Source organism: Passer domesticus, chromosome 27, assembly GCF_036417665.1.
Source record: "Passer domesticus isolate bPasDom1 chromosome 27, bPasDom1.hap1, whole genome shotgun sequence".
NCBI lineage: Eukaryota > Metazoa > Chordata > Aves > Passeriformes > Passeridae > Passer > Passer domesticus.
The window spans coordinates 1,544,162-1,556,513 of NC_087500.1; the positions used below are offsets into that span (position 1 = coordinate 1,544,162).

At 52.9% G+C, this 12,352-nt stretch overlaps 1 protein-coding gene and 1 long non-coding RNA gene across 6 annotated transcripts in view; one reads left to right on the plus strand and one right to left on the minus strand.

Annotated features, from left to right (window-relative positions):
• The window catches only part of MYO1D (myosin ID), a 155,700-nt gene that overhangs the window by 45,523 nt on the left and 97,825 nt on the right, over positions 1-12,352 (minus strand). For 3 of the 4 annotated variants that reach the window (XM_064400167.1, XM_064400171.1, XM_064400168.1), the window contains one exon: positions 10,460-10,614. In XM_064400167.1, coding sequence (XP_064256237.1) covers positions 10,460-10,614 — 155 coding nt within the window. Of the gene's footprint in view, positions 1-9,661; positions 9,699-10,459; positions 10,615-12,352 lie in introns of those variants that run through there. The other variant, XM_064400169.1, reaches the window with a different exon arrangement.
• LOC135286931 (uncharacterized) lies at positions 956-4,063 on the plus strand. Of its 2 annotated transcripts, none has more exons than XR_010350907.1 (3): positions 956-1,386; positions 2,627-2,758; positions 2,929-4,063. It is a non-coding gene; the product is annotated as an uncharacterized LOC135286931 (long non-coding RNA). The 2 variants fall into 2 exon arrangements; XR_010350906.1 differs by lacking the exon at positions 956-1,386 and adding an exon at positions 1,820-2,238.

Sequence of the window (12,352 nt, forward strand, 5' to 3'; positions counted from 1 at the left end):
TCTTTGGGACTGACACTGAGAGCCCTCCCCAAACTGCAGGAGTGCAGTTAAGGCAAAGCTTTTGCTAAGCTTGGCTCAGGCCCTGGCCCATGGAGCACACCAAGACCTTTACTGGGAATAATGAGTGGCAAGGTGGGAAACCAAGGTGGGAAACAAAGGGGCTGCACAACTCCTGGGAGTGTTTCAGCATCACCCATGAGGCGTTTTTGGTGCCTGAAGCTTTGTGAGCAGCTCCTGGGGCTGCCAGCCCAGCCCAGCCCCTCCCCAGAGCCCAGGGAGGAGCCAGGACCAGCCTGGGCTGGATGCCAGCGCTGGGAGCAGAGGTGCTGGGCACTGAGCTCAGCAGAGGCTGCTCAGGTTGGGAGCTCTGTGCTGACACAAAACCCATCTGTGTCTGTTCTGTGTCCCCAGGGGCTGTTTGCAGCAGCAGCAGCTCAGGGCTGCACACCCAGGGGGGTTCTCCCTCTCCAGGAGCTCCACATCCCTCTGCCCTCCCACCAGGGCACATGGCAACCTCAACCCCTTCCCCAAACCAACCCAGCACGTCCAGCCTTTCTGTGGCTGAGCTTTGGGCTGTTCCCAGTGCCCAGCTCGTGTGCCAGGGCAGCTGCTGGGGCAGCCAGGCTGTGCCAGGCCAGGTTGTGCCAGGCCAGGCAGGGCAGCCCAGGCAGGGCAGCCCGGGCTGTGCCAGGCCAGGCTGTGCCAGGCCAGGCTGTGCCAGGCCAGGCTGTGCCAGGCCAGGCAGGGCAGCCCAGGCAGGGCAGCCCAGGCTGTGCCAGGCCAGGCTGTGCCAGGCCAGGCAGGGCAGCCCAGGCAGGGCAGCCCAGGCTGTGCCAGGCCAGGCTGTGCCAGGCCAGGCTGTGCCCTCTGCTCAGGCAGGGAGAGGCTCGGAGCAGGGCTGGAGAAGGAACCGAGGCAGGATCAGCACCATGGACACCCCCAGTGCTGCAGCCACACACGGAGCCCACCCGGGGCTGGGGGCACAGCTGGGCACGGCCCGGGGTGGGCACAGTTTGGGGTGACTGGGGGGGCTGTGGCCCAGCCTCATCCCCAGTGGCACAGCTGTGCAGGGCAGGTGACACTGCCAGCAGTGAGCCAGGGAGTGCCCCGGTGTGCTGACAAGCACCCAGGGAACAGAGGGCACACAGGGCACTGCATGGACACGAGGGTACAAAGGGCTGGGCTAAAGAACAAGGACGGATGCCTGAACCTTCTGATGGGACAGGATGTTGCTCTGCATGGGCTGAAGCTTTCTGAAATTGTATGGGGACACTCTGGGTATTGAGGCCACCTCAACAGTGACAGCCCTGCCCAGAAACCCTGTCCTGGGCTGACCCCACAGCCTGGGCACCAGGGGACAGGGATTGCCCCCTCTGCCCTGCTCAGGTGAGAGCCCACTTGCCCAGGGGGGGGTTGGAGGTGCTGCAGAGAGCCCAGAGGAGGCTCCAGGATGATGCCAGGGATGGAGCAGCTCTGCTGGGAGAGCTGGGGGTGTTCACCTGGACAGGAGACCAGAAGTGACCCCATTGTGGCCTTGCAGGGCCTGAGGGAGCCACAGGAAACATGGAGAGGATTTCCAGGGGATGGAGGGACAGGACACAGGGAATGGCTCCCACTGCCAGAGGGCAGGGATGGATGGGATATTGGGAATGAGGAATTGTTCCCTGGCAGGGTGGGCAGGCCCTGGCACAGGGTGCCCAGAGCAGCTGGGGCTGCCCCTGGATCCCTGGCAGTGCCCAAGGCCAGGCTGGACACTGGGGCTGGAGCAGCCTGGGACAGTGGGAGGTGTCCCTGCCATGGCAGGGCTGGCACTGGGTGGGCTTTGAGGTCCCTTCCAACCCAAACCGTTCTGGGATTCTGTGATTTTGGGATGCAGCAGAGGATTTGGGGCTATGTTTGTACCATCCAACACTTTTTAGGAGCTGCTTTCTGCTTCTGTCAGGTTTTAACGGGGGCAGGGTGATGGTTCATGGAATCACAGAATCATTAAAGCTGGAAAAGACCTCTGAGATCATCAAGTCCAACTGTCACTCCAGCTCCCTGCTCATCACTGCAGTGCCCCACCCACGGGGTTTCTGAACATTTCCAGGAAAAGAAAAAAGTGAAGATTCGTGTCAAACTTTTCATATCAAACTTTCCAAGTGCTGAATGAGCACCAAGAGCTGTGGCTCAAGATTGAAAATAATAATTTGTGATAATGAGTACACTGAGCAGAGCCCAGAGCCAGATCAGGAAGAGGTTTGTAATATGATAAACTTCCATTTTCCTATTCCCACATCAGTGCCTGTGCTGAAGGAAATCCCCAGTTCCCAGCAGCAAAAGGGAAGCTGGATTGGGAAGGGTGGCTGTGGGATGTAGGATGCAGGAACTCCAGATCCTCAGGGCTGATTACCTTCATTGCTTTCTGATCATCAATGTCTCAAGGAGAGCAGGGAGCTGGACAGAGCCTCATAAAATGACAGAAAATGCTGAGGGCTCTAAAAATAAAATGTTCATATTTAGGGGTCTGAGGCTTCTGAAACCTGAGTGGGGAGGAGGAGGATGAGGAGGAGGATGGCTCTCAGTTTTCTTCTCCAGGACTGGCTCACTTCTTCTGACACTCCCAATGCTGTTTTTTTTCCCCCAGACCATGAAAAATCCAGTTTCACCCTAGAGCATTAGCTTGTCCAAGGATGGAAAGGATTCACCTGTTTAACCCAGCAGATCCTTTAGCTGGAGCCAGGGAATGAACTGGGAAACTCAAAGAACTCTGCAGAAGGTCAGTGAGAACAAACATTATCTGTACAATATCACACTGGGGTGGTGGGCTGGAGAGCACCTGTGGCCACTGGAGGGGACCTGTGGCCACTGGAGGGGACTTCTGCATCTCTGGGGAGCACCTCTGGGCACTCAAGAGGATTTTTGGGTCACTGGAGATCTATTTCCCAGGAATTACAGTTACTGAGGAAACCTGGATCCAAATTCCCAAAGCAATCCAGGACTTTTAAGTGCCCTGGGGAAGATTCCTGAACACAGAACAATTCCAGAAAACCCCAAGTGGCACCACGGGAATATCAATCTCCTTCAGCACCTCAAGCCCCAAGAACTTCATTTTTACCAAGAGCTCCCTCCCAGGAGGACCCTGGACATGGAGCTTTAGCATCCAGGAGCTGCTCAGAGAAGGAAAAGCACCAAATTTACACAGGGCTGCTGGAATAAAGGATAAAAAGGAATAAAACTGAATCCACTTCCCAGAGGGTTTTGTACAAAATTGGTGCTGACACACAAGAATAGCAGGGCACAGGCAGATTAGGGAAGGAAAACTGACCAAAAAACCTCTCTGGACTCAAAGAAAGACCATGAAACACAATTAATTGTTACTATTTATGTTATCAGACACAAGAATTGACTTTTAGATGCAGAGGCCTGGACTCAAATAAAGGATTCACAGAAACTCATCAGCCTGGGGAGAGCCCAAACCCCTCCCTTGAGCTCATTGTGTTCCCAGTGTCACAAATCCAGGAGTGAGGTGTGGGAAATGAATTTGTAGAAAATTCTTAAAGTCTGATAGAAGGTTTACATAGAATGTATCTGTGTGTGTCTGTGTGTATCTGTGTCTTATCTCTGAGACAAGAAATGCTGACTTAGAAATGCCCTGGAATAGGACAGACAGTGCTGAGAGAGAAATGGAACTAGAAACAAGTTTCAAAGGGTGGCTTTGCAAATAAGACTGGATACTTTGGAGAAATAGAACTGTGAAAGATGCATTGTAATAAAGTTCATGAGGGGTAATTTTAGATTATTTGCTTTAAGGTATTTACAGCATGGTGTAGCAAAAGCTGATAAGCTAAGAAACACTTATAATGTATTGTAATTTTAAAATAGTTACTTTTTCATTGTAATAGTGTGAATTATAACATCTGTACTGTCTCACCCTTCACATGAGACTGAAAATGGAATAAAGTTTTTAAAACACCTCTCAGTTGCCCCATCTCTGGGTCAGAAAAAGGCTTAATCCAACACTGAGGGAGACAAATATATTTTTCCATGTCGGGAAGACATTGAGAAGTGCAACAAAAAAAAAACTTTTCCACAGGAATGAGAGCTGGGGAGGCTTCCCTGGCCAGGAACCCACTCAGAGATGGAGGATGAGCAGCAGCAGCAGTGGAAGAGGAGTTTTAAGGCAGGGAATGATCCTCTTCTTAATGAGTTCCCTTCCCACAGGACAAGTGTTTGGAAAAAGTTGCAGCAAGAGTTTTCCAGGATGTAAAAGAATGAAACCACAGACAGTCTCAGCAGAGTGCTGTAATTCCACCTCTCCATGCCCTGGAGTCACTTAAAACAACAAATCTTTCATTTGTTTTCCCAAGGAAAACCCATTTCTTAACCCAAGTTACAACTGTGAGGTGGACAGAGGAACTACCAGAGCTGATCACTGGGGAGCCATGGAATGGTTTGGGTGGGAAAGGACCCTCAGGACCACCCCGTGCCACCCCTGCCATGGCAGGGACACCTTCCAGTGTCCCAGGCGGCTCCAAGCCCTGTCCAACTTTATACACACCACAAATCAAAGGGAAATCTCAGCTGAAGCCTAGAAATTTCTTTGAAGTCACAAAGGCAAGCCAAGAGAATTAGGCCAATCTTTCCAGTTTGTTTATTTCCTCATTTATTTTGTATAAGGAAACTGCTTTCCCTTTGCCACTGCCCTTCTGCAGGGTCAAGCACTTGGTGCTTAAAAGCTGCTACCTGGGGGTTCAGGCTCCCCCCAAAACCCAGCAGAATTCACCTAAAAATAGATTAAAAATGATGGAGCCCCCATCAGCTCAGGGATCTCCTCAAAGCTTAAGTGACAGATTGTGATGCCAGGGATGCCACCCCTCCCCTGAGGGCAGGCTCTGCCCCAGGACATGGTTATTTCCTTGGGGAGAGGCTTTGGGCTGTGCTCCTGTTCTCCTGAACCAGTCTGGGCTCCTCCTCCTTCCTTTGTCCCCAAATTCCATCACTAATGTCCCCATGGTCCCCTCCCACTGACCCTGGCTACACAGAAGATGCTCCCCAAACCTCAGTAGTTAATCAAGGTTTCTACCACAGAAAGGTAAACAGCTTTAAAAGGAAGGAACAACCTTAAATTGATTAAAAACAGCTCAGTTTTGACAGGAAAAAGCATCTCTATATAACAGATTGAAGATTTAACCCCTGATCACCTGATTCCTGGGTCTGAGGCAAAGGTTTGGTTCTCCACATCAGTGGGAAAAAAAAAAAAAAAAAAAAAACCAAACAAACAAAAAAAAAAAAAAAAAAAACCCAAAAAAAACAAATAAAAAAATTTTGAATCTATTTTAATCAAATGATTTGTGTCCCAGACCAGGCTCATCACTGAGCCGAGCATTTTTTCCCTAAACAATCAAAATCACCCCAAGTGGAATTTCCCCCGGCTTTGTTTACAGACAGGACCAAAAATGTACCAAATGTTCCTGCTCTCTCACAGTGGGCTGGAAATGGGTATTTATGGGGTGTTTGTCTCCATCTCCCTGCCAAACCCCTCTGCACTCACACTAAATTACAAAATCACTGCTCAGCTCCAGAGCATCCCCTCAAACAGCATCTCTGAGATAATGGCAGCACTTCCACCCTCGCACTCCTCTGTGTTTGCAGAAGCTCTGTTTGCCACCACTGGTGCAAAGAGCAAAACACCAGGAGAAAACATCTGCGAGTTCTCTTTGTACCAAACAGATCCAACATCCCCAGACTGCTGCAGTTCTGGGAGGATTTACCTGACAGTGACTCTGCAGTGCAGGGTGTGAGGGGAACAACTCCTCATCCCCACACTGGAGCAGTTCCAGTTCTGTGGCTGAAGCTTTCAATGCCAGGGAAGCCAAGTGCTCTTTTTCCCCTAAAAAAGGCTGTTCTGAATGCCCTGAGGTGTCTCCTCCAGCCCCAGCTCAGCTTTGGGTTTCCCTACACCCACCCCAAGGGATGAGCAGCCTCTGGAGACCCCACCGAGGTGTGACCCCACTGAGGTGTGACCCCACTGAGGTGTGACCCCACTGAGGTGTGACCCTGCTTCTTCCCTCCCAGGCTCCTGCTCTGCTCAGAATTCAGCAGAAAAAGCTTTCATCCCAGTTGTGTCCCCATGTGCTGAGGGAACCACAGAGGGGTTTTGGGATGTGCTTCCCCAGGCAAGTCTGGCTTGGAATGGAAGCCTGGGAAAGCTGGGCCTGTCTCAGCTGGTTTGAAATCTGAGGGCACACACAGATTTCCCCCAGGTTTTTTTACACCTCTGTACACAGAAGTATATACACAGAATTTCCTACCTTTTACATAAATATGAATGTATTTTTTCTGTTTTCCCTAATTCTTGCAGATATTTTGGGCCCTGGCACAGGGTGCCCAGAGCAGCTGGGGCTGCCCCTGGATCCCTGGCAGTGTCCAAAGCCAGACTGGATAGGGTTTGGAGCCACCTGGGACAGTGGAAGGTGTCCCTGCCATGGCAGGGGTGGCACTGGATGGGCTTTGAGGTCCCTTTCAGCCACCCCAGGACTCTGGGATATGTGCCATGTGTATACACATGTATTTTCCCCAATTTACATATGTAATTTCTGTATAAATTCCACCTGCCCAGCCACATTCCTGTGTTACAGTGACACACGTGCAGGTGACACTACATCCAACACCCAAACCTCTCCAGTTCCCCGACCAAAGGAATTGCTGCCACCTCCCTCATGCAGTGAAATGCAGGGATGGAGCACATGGCCAGCACCTAGGGCAGGAGGAAGGGACAGGGCAATGTGATCTGCCAGGACCTGGGCACCACCAGGAGCCCTGTGTGGGGCAGGACCTGGAGCCACAGCCCCTGGGCAGTCTGAGATCCCCCTGGGTGAATTCCTGCTCCATCAGTACCTGAGCTCCAGGGTAAGGCCCAGAACTAAGGGAAATGAATCCAGGACACACTAATGATTAAAATTGGCTGACAGGTCCCACAGAGCGATGGAAAATATAAAATTATCCTCAGGCAAGTGATTTTCTGCTGGAGTTCTGCAGGGATTGCTTTTGACTGCTCTTTTAACTCCCCCTTCCCTCCAGGAATCCTGAAGGAACCCAAGGGCTGTGGCTCACACACTGTGGGGATTAGGGAACAGACAGCACTGGAGAGCAGGGCAGCAACTCCCTGATCCCAGCGCGTGGGCAGCCAGGCAGAACAACCCCTGGGAGGGCAGGGAATGACCCCTGGGAACAGGATGGGCCTTGGGCACCTTCCCTGGGGGCTCAGATCACCCACATGGGGAGGACCCCACACAGGAGGGAGCACGGGGAGGTGACCACAGCTGGGTCAGCTCAGGGGAAGGGCACCCAGGAAACCCTCAGTGCCCTGCACTGCTCACTCCAGACATCCTCTAGAGCCTGAGGGGCTGAGGATGTAAAATGGAAATGGAAATATAATCCTTCCCTTCCACACCCACCTCTCTCCTCAGGCAGGGAGGCTGTAGCCACCCAGAGCTCCCAGGAGCTGCTCCCTGCCCTGGCACACCAAGGATGAGGGCACTGAGCTCCTGCCAAGCACCTTTGCTTCCTGCTGGGCACCAAGGGCAGAAACATGACCCAGATTTCACATGCCTGCTCCTGCAAGGCACCACTGGATCCTCCCATCTCTCCTGGGCTCTGGCAGGAGATGCCCATCCCTGAGCCAGGAAACTCCCAGGGGAGCTCATGGACACTGCACACTGCTTTGCAGGCAGACATGAACTTTCTGTGGCCACTACATCAACACCTCATCCAGCTTCCCATAATTTCCACTGGGAATTCAGCTGAATTGTAAAAAAAACCCAAATCCAGCTGACTCAGTGGAAGTGTGACTTGAACTCCTGTTAACTCACTAAAAATGTCACAGCTCACAGCAGCCTCATGTTAGATTTCCCCTGTATAAACACTTATTTGTGAATCACAATCTCAAAGTAAGACAATTCCTACCAGAATAACTTTTAAAAGACACAGCTTCGTGAAGCTTTCATGGATGATGCAAAGAAATGTGAACCCAGGCAAAACATTCCCAAATGTTTTTGGTTTTGGGCCTTTGTGCCCAAAAGCAGCTGCAGAATGCAGCAATGAGAGATGTCACCTCTATAATTGTTCTAAAATGTCCAAGCTATTTCTTGCTGAAAATGTCCAAAATTCCCAAACAGATGGGTCAGCATTGAAGTTCCCAATTCAAAGAGATTGGAATAAAAAATAAAGCCTGATAGAAAGCATGTGGATGAGAAGGTCTGGGTGTCCTCAGCTCAGGTGACACCAGCAGCCTCCTCCTCCCCCTTCCTACACCACAGAATGGCACTGCACTCACATGATTTTATCACACACTCAGTTAAAGGATCATTACCCACACCCACAGGTGCCTGGGACACCTCAGCCCTGCCACAACCTCCCAGCAGGGATTCGGGATGGCTGCTGGGATGCTGGAAATTGCTTTTAATGTTCAGAGAGAGCCCCAGAACTCACAGGAGCTGCTCCCACACCCTGGGTAGAGCAGAGCTCTAAAACCCCACCATGGGTGGCATCTTCCAAGCAACTGAACTTTCAGGCTGGAGATTTTCCTGCTGGCTCCAGCCTCGGCTCACAGCGAGCACCTCCTCAGGCAGGGCAGAGAAACCCGACCCTGGCAAGGCACACGACCTGCAGCTAATCCCGGCTAATGAGGAATTCCCCCGGAGCCTCCCCAGCACAGGCTCAGCTAATCCCATTCACTGACAGGAGTTTTTGATGCTAGGAAAATGGAAAGTGATGGAAAACATGAATATATCCCTGAATGTTGTGATTTACAGATATTGCTTTGAAGAAGGAAACCGTGACATTTATATTTTTGGGAAACTAAATGCAAGTTGTCCTGTGCATTGCCCTTCATCCAGGAACTTTTATTGGATGTTGAAAAAATGGGCTTCTACAGCAGCTCTCCCATTTACCCAGCTGTGCTGGATTTGTCATTTGAAGCACTAAAATAATACTAATATTGTGTTAAGTGGAGCTGATCAGCACATAAATATATTTAACTGCCATTCTCCTACAGACAGGGATTGGATTAAACTGAATTATTTTTAAAGATATAAATGTCATTGTTAAAATCAGTGTAAGGAACTGGAAATCAGCAGTTCCCACCTTTAGGAGAAGGGTGCAATGTTTCAGGCTGATGGTCACAACATCCTTTGTAAAATGAAGCACCTCTATCTGAGCCTGAGTGGGGGACAGGTGACACAAGGGCTGCTGCTTAGGGGACCCATCCAGGCAAAAGTAAAAGCAATTCTGGGTAATTGGACACTGAACACAGGAGCTGGAGTGTCACCAACAGTGTCACAGCCTGTCCCCACACCAGAGAGCTGGCAAGGCCCTGAGGAGCATCAGCCACCTGAAGGTGATGCTGGATGAAAGAACTCCAGGAACTTCCAGATTCCCAAACAAAGTGCATGGCTTCACAGAATCTCCTGAGCCTGCAAGAGCAGCTGCCTTTGACATGAAATGAGATTTAGGTAAATGCAAAACCAGAGAATGTTTTCTGTTGCTTTGCAGCACTGAATTTCCCCAAACAAGTCACACCAATGCTGAGAACTCCTCTCCAATGGACTCAGCCCCTGCCTAAAGAAGCAGGGCCAGTCCTGAACTGCACATCGTGGTGGTGAGAGGGGGCTGGACCAGCACAGTCTTCTTGAATTCATGGAAAAATACCCAGGGACCTAAAGTGACCAAAATTCCCTCTCATTTTCCTGCCACTCACGGCTCTGTGTGAAGATTTACCTGTAAAGGCTCTCAGTTCTGTGGAGCTTGTGAACAGCAAAGCCAAGGCTGCACGTGCTGAGCAGCATCACTCCTCTTGGCAATCTCCCCTGGAGCAGCCAGGGAACAACCCAAAGATCTGCTCACCCCACACCCTCTTTCTCCCTGGAGTTCCTTTCTGTGCCTGGTGCTGGTGTGGGCAGCCTGGAATTCGCTCCTGGGATCCAGGTGACTCCTGCTGCCCCAGGAGCTCAATCCCAGACACCCAATCACCATACCAAATCACCAGCTTTGGCTCAGGGATTTACAAGAGAGACAGACTTCAGGGAGCAGAGATGACTGCACAGCAAGGATTTATTGCTCAAGCAATAAATCACCTGCTGGTGATTTATGGTACTGGGGCAGGGGTCAATCTGAGCAAAGAAAAGCTCTATCTTAATTTTAAATATGAAGAGTTTGGCTGTAGGAAGCCCTCAGGAGCCATTGTGACACACCCCAAGTGCACCTTCAGTGATGTTTGTCCCCAAACACCTGTGGCTGTCACACACATCCAGGGAAGGCAGAAGAGGCAACCAAGTGTTGCAGGTAAAAACTCTGTCCCAAAAATGCCAGGAAGAAAGGTCACTGTGGTATCCCAGGGCTGCAGTGAAGTACCACAGTGACTCCAGGGATGATCTCCACTTTGCAATGGGTGTGCAGCAACCCCAGCCCCAGCACTGACCTCTTGAAGTGACTGGCCAGGACTCCCACGAGCTCCCCGATCCTGCTGTCGCTGGAGGGGTCGTTGCTGAAGAGACAAACGATGAGATCCTTGTTGTCTTTGGTGTGGAACACCACGAGCTGGTCCTTCCCATTGGAGACACTCAGCCCCACCAGCTGAGGAGAGAAAAGGAGAACAATGTTGGCTGTGCTGATATGAAAATGTTGATGCCCCATCCCTGAAATGTCCCAGGCAAGGCTGGACAGGGCTTGGAGCAGCCTGGGACAGTGGAAGGTGTCCCTGCCCATGGCAGGGGTGGCACTGGATGGGCTTTAAGGTGCTTCCAACCCAAGTCATTCCATGATTCCCTGTGCCTTTGCCACTGCCAGGCTGGTTCTCTCCTCTCCAGGATGCTCCCAACCTCCACCAGGGAGCTGAGGGGTGGCAGTGGGTGGGTGTTCCCCCAGGAGCTGAGCAAGCAGAAACAACAGCAGCTCTGTGGAATTCAGCAGCCTGGGAGGTGTGAGGGAGAGCCCCCACCCAGGCTGGATGGCTTCCAGGCAGTCCCTGTGTCACTGCTGTGCCCCTCTCCCTCCCCAGCAGTCCCTGTGTCACTGCTGTGCCCCTCTCCCTGCCCAGGCTGTCCCTGTGTCACTGCTGTGCCCCTCTCCCTCCCCAGCAGTCCCTGTGTCACTGCTGTGCCCCTCTCCCTGCCCAGCAGTCCCTGTGTCACTGCTGTGCCCCTCTCCCTCCCCAGCAGTCCCTGTGTCACTGCTGTGCCCCTCTCCCTGCCCAGGCTGTCCCTGTGTCACTGCTGTGCCCCTCTCCCTGCCCAGGCTGTCCCTGTGTCACTGCTGTGCCCCTCTCCCTGCCCAGCAGTCCCTGTGTCACTGCTGTGCCCCTCTCCCTGCTCAGGCTGTCCCTGTGTCACTGCTGTGCCCCTCTCCCTCCCCAGCAGTCCCTGTGTCACTGCTGTGCCCCTCTCCCTGCCCAGGCTGTCCTGTGTCACTGCTGTGCCCCTCTCCCAGCCCAGGCTGTCCCTGTGTCACTGCTGTGCCCCTCTCCCTCCCCAGCAGTCCCTGTGTCACTGCTGTGCCCCTCTCCCTGCCCAGCAGTCCCTGTGTCACTGCTGTGCCCCTCTCCCTCCCCAGCAGTCCCTGTGTCACTGCTGTGCCCCTCTCCCTGCCCAGGCTGTCCCTGTGTCACTGCTGTGCCCCTCTCCCTGCCCAGGCTGTCCCTGTGTCACTGCTGTGCCCTTCTCCCTCCCCAGCAGTCCCTGTGTCACTGCTGTGCCCCTCTCCCTGCTCAGGCTGTCCCTGTGTCACTGCTGTGCCCTTCTCCCTCCCCAGCAGTCCCTGTGTCACTGCTGTGCCCTTCTCCCTGCTCAGGCTGTCCCTGTGTCACTGCTGTGCCTCTGTCCCTGCTCAGGCTGTCCCTGTGTCACTGCTGTGCCCTTCTCCCTCCCCAGCAGTCCCTGTGTCACTGCTGTGCCCCTCTCCCTCCCCAGCAGTCCCTGTGTCACTGCTGTGCCCCTCTCCCTGCCCAGGCTGTCCCTGTGTCACTGCTGTGCCCCTCTCCCTGCCCAGGCTGTCCCTGTGTCACTGCTGTGCCCTTCTCCCTCCCCAGCAGTCCCTGTGTCACTGCTGTGCCCCTCTCCCTGCTCAGGCTGTCCCTGTGTCACTGCTGTGCCCTTCTCCCTCCCCAGCAGTCCCTGTGTCACTGCTGTGCCCTTCTCCCTGCTCAGGCTGTCCCTGTGTCACTGCTGTGCCTCTGTCCCTGCTCAGGCTGTCCCTGTGTCACTGCTGTGCCCTTCTCCCTCCCCAGCAGTCCCTGTGTCACTGCTGTGCCCTTCTCCCTCCCCAGCAGTCCCTGTGTCACTGCTGTGCCTCTGTCCCTGCCCAGGCTGTCCCTGTG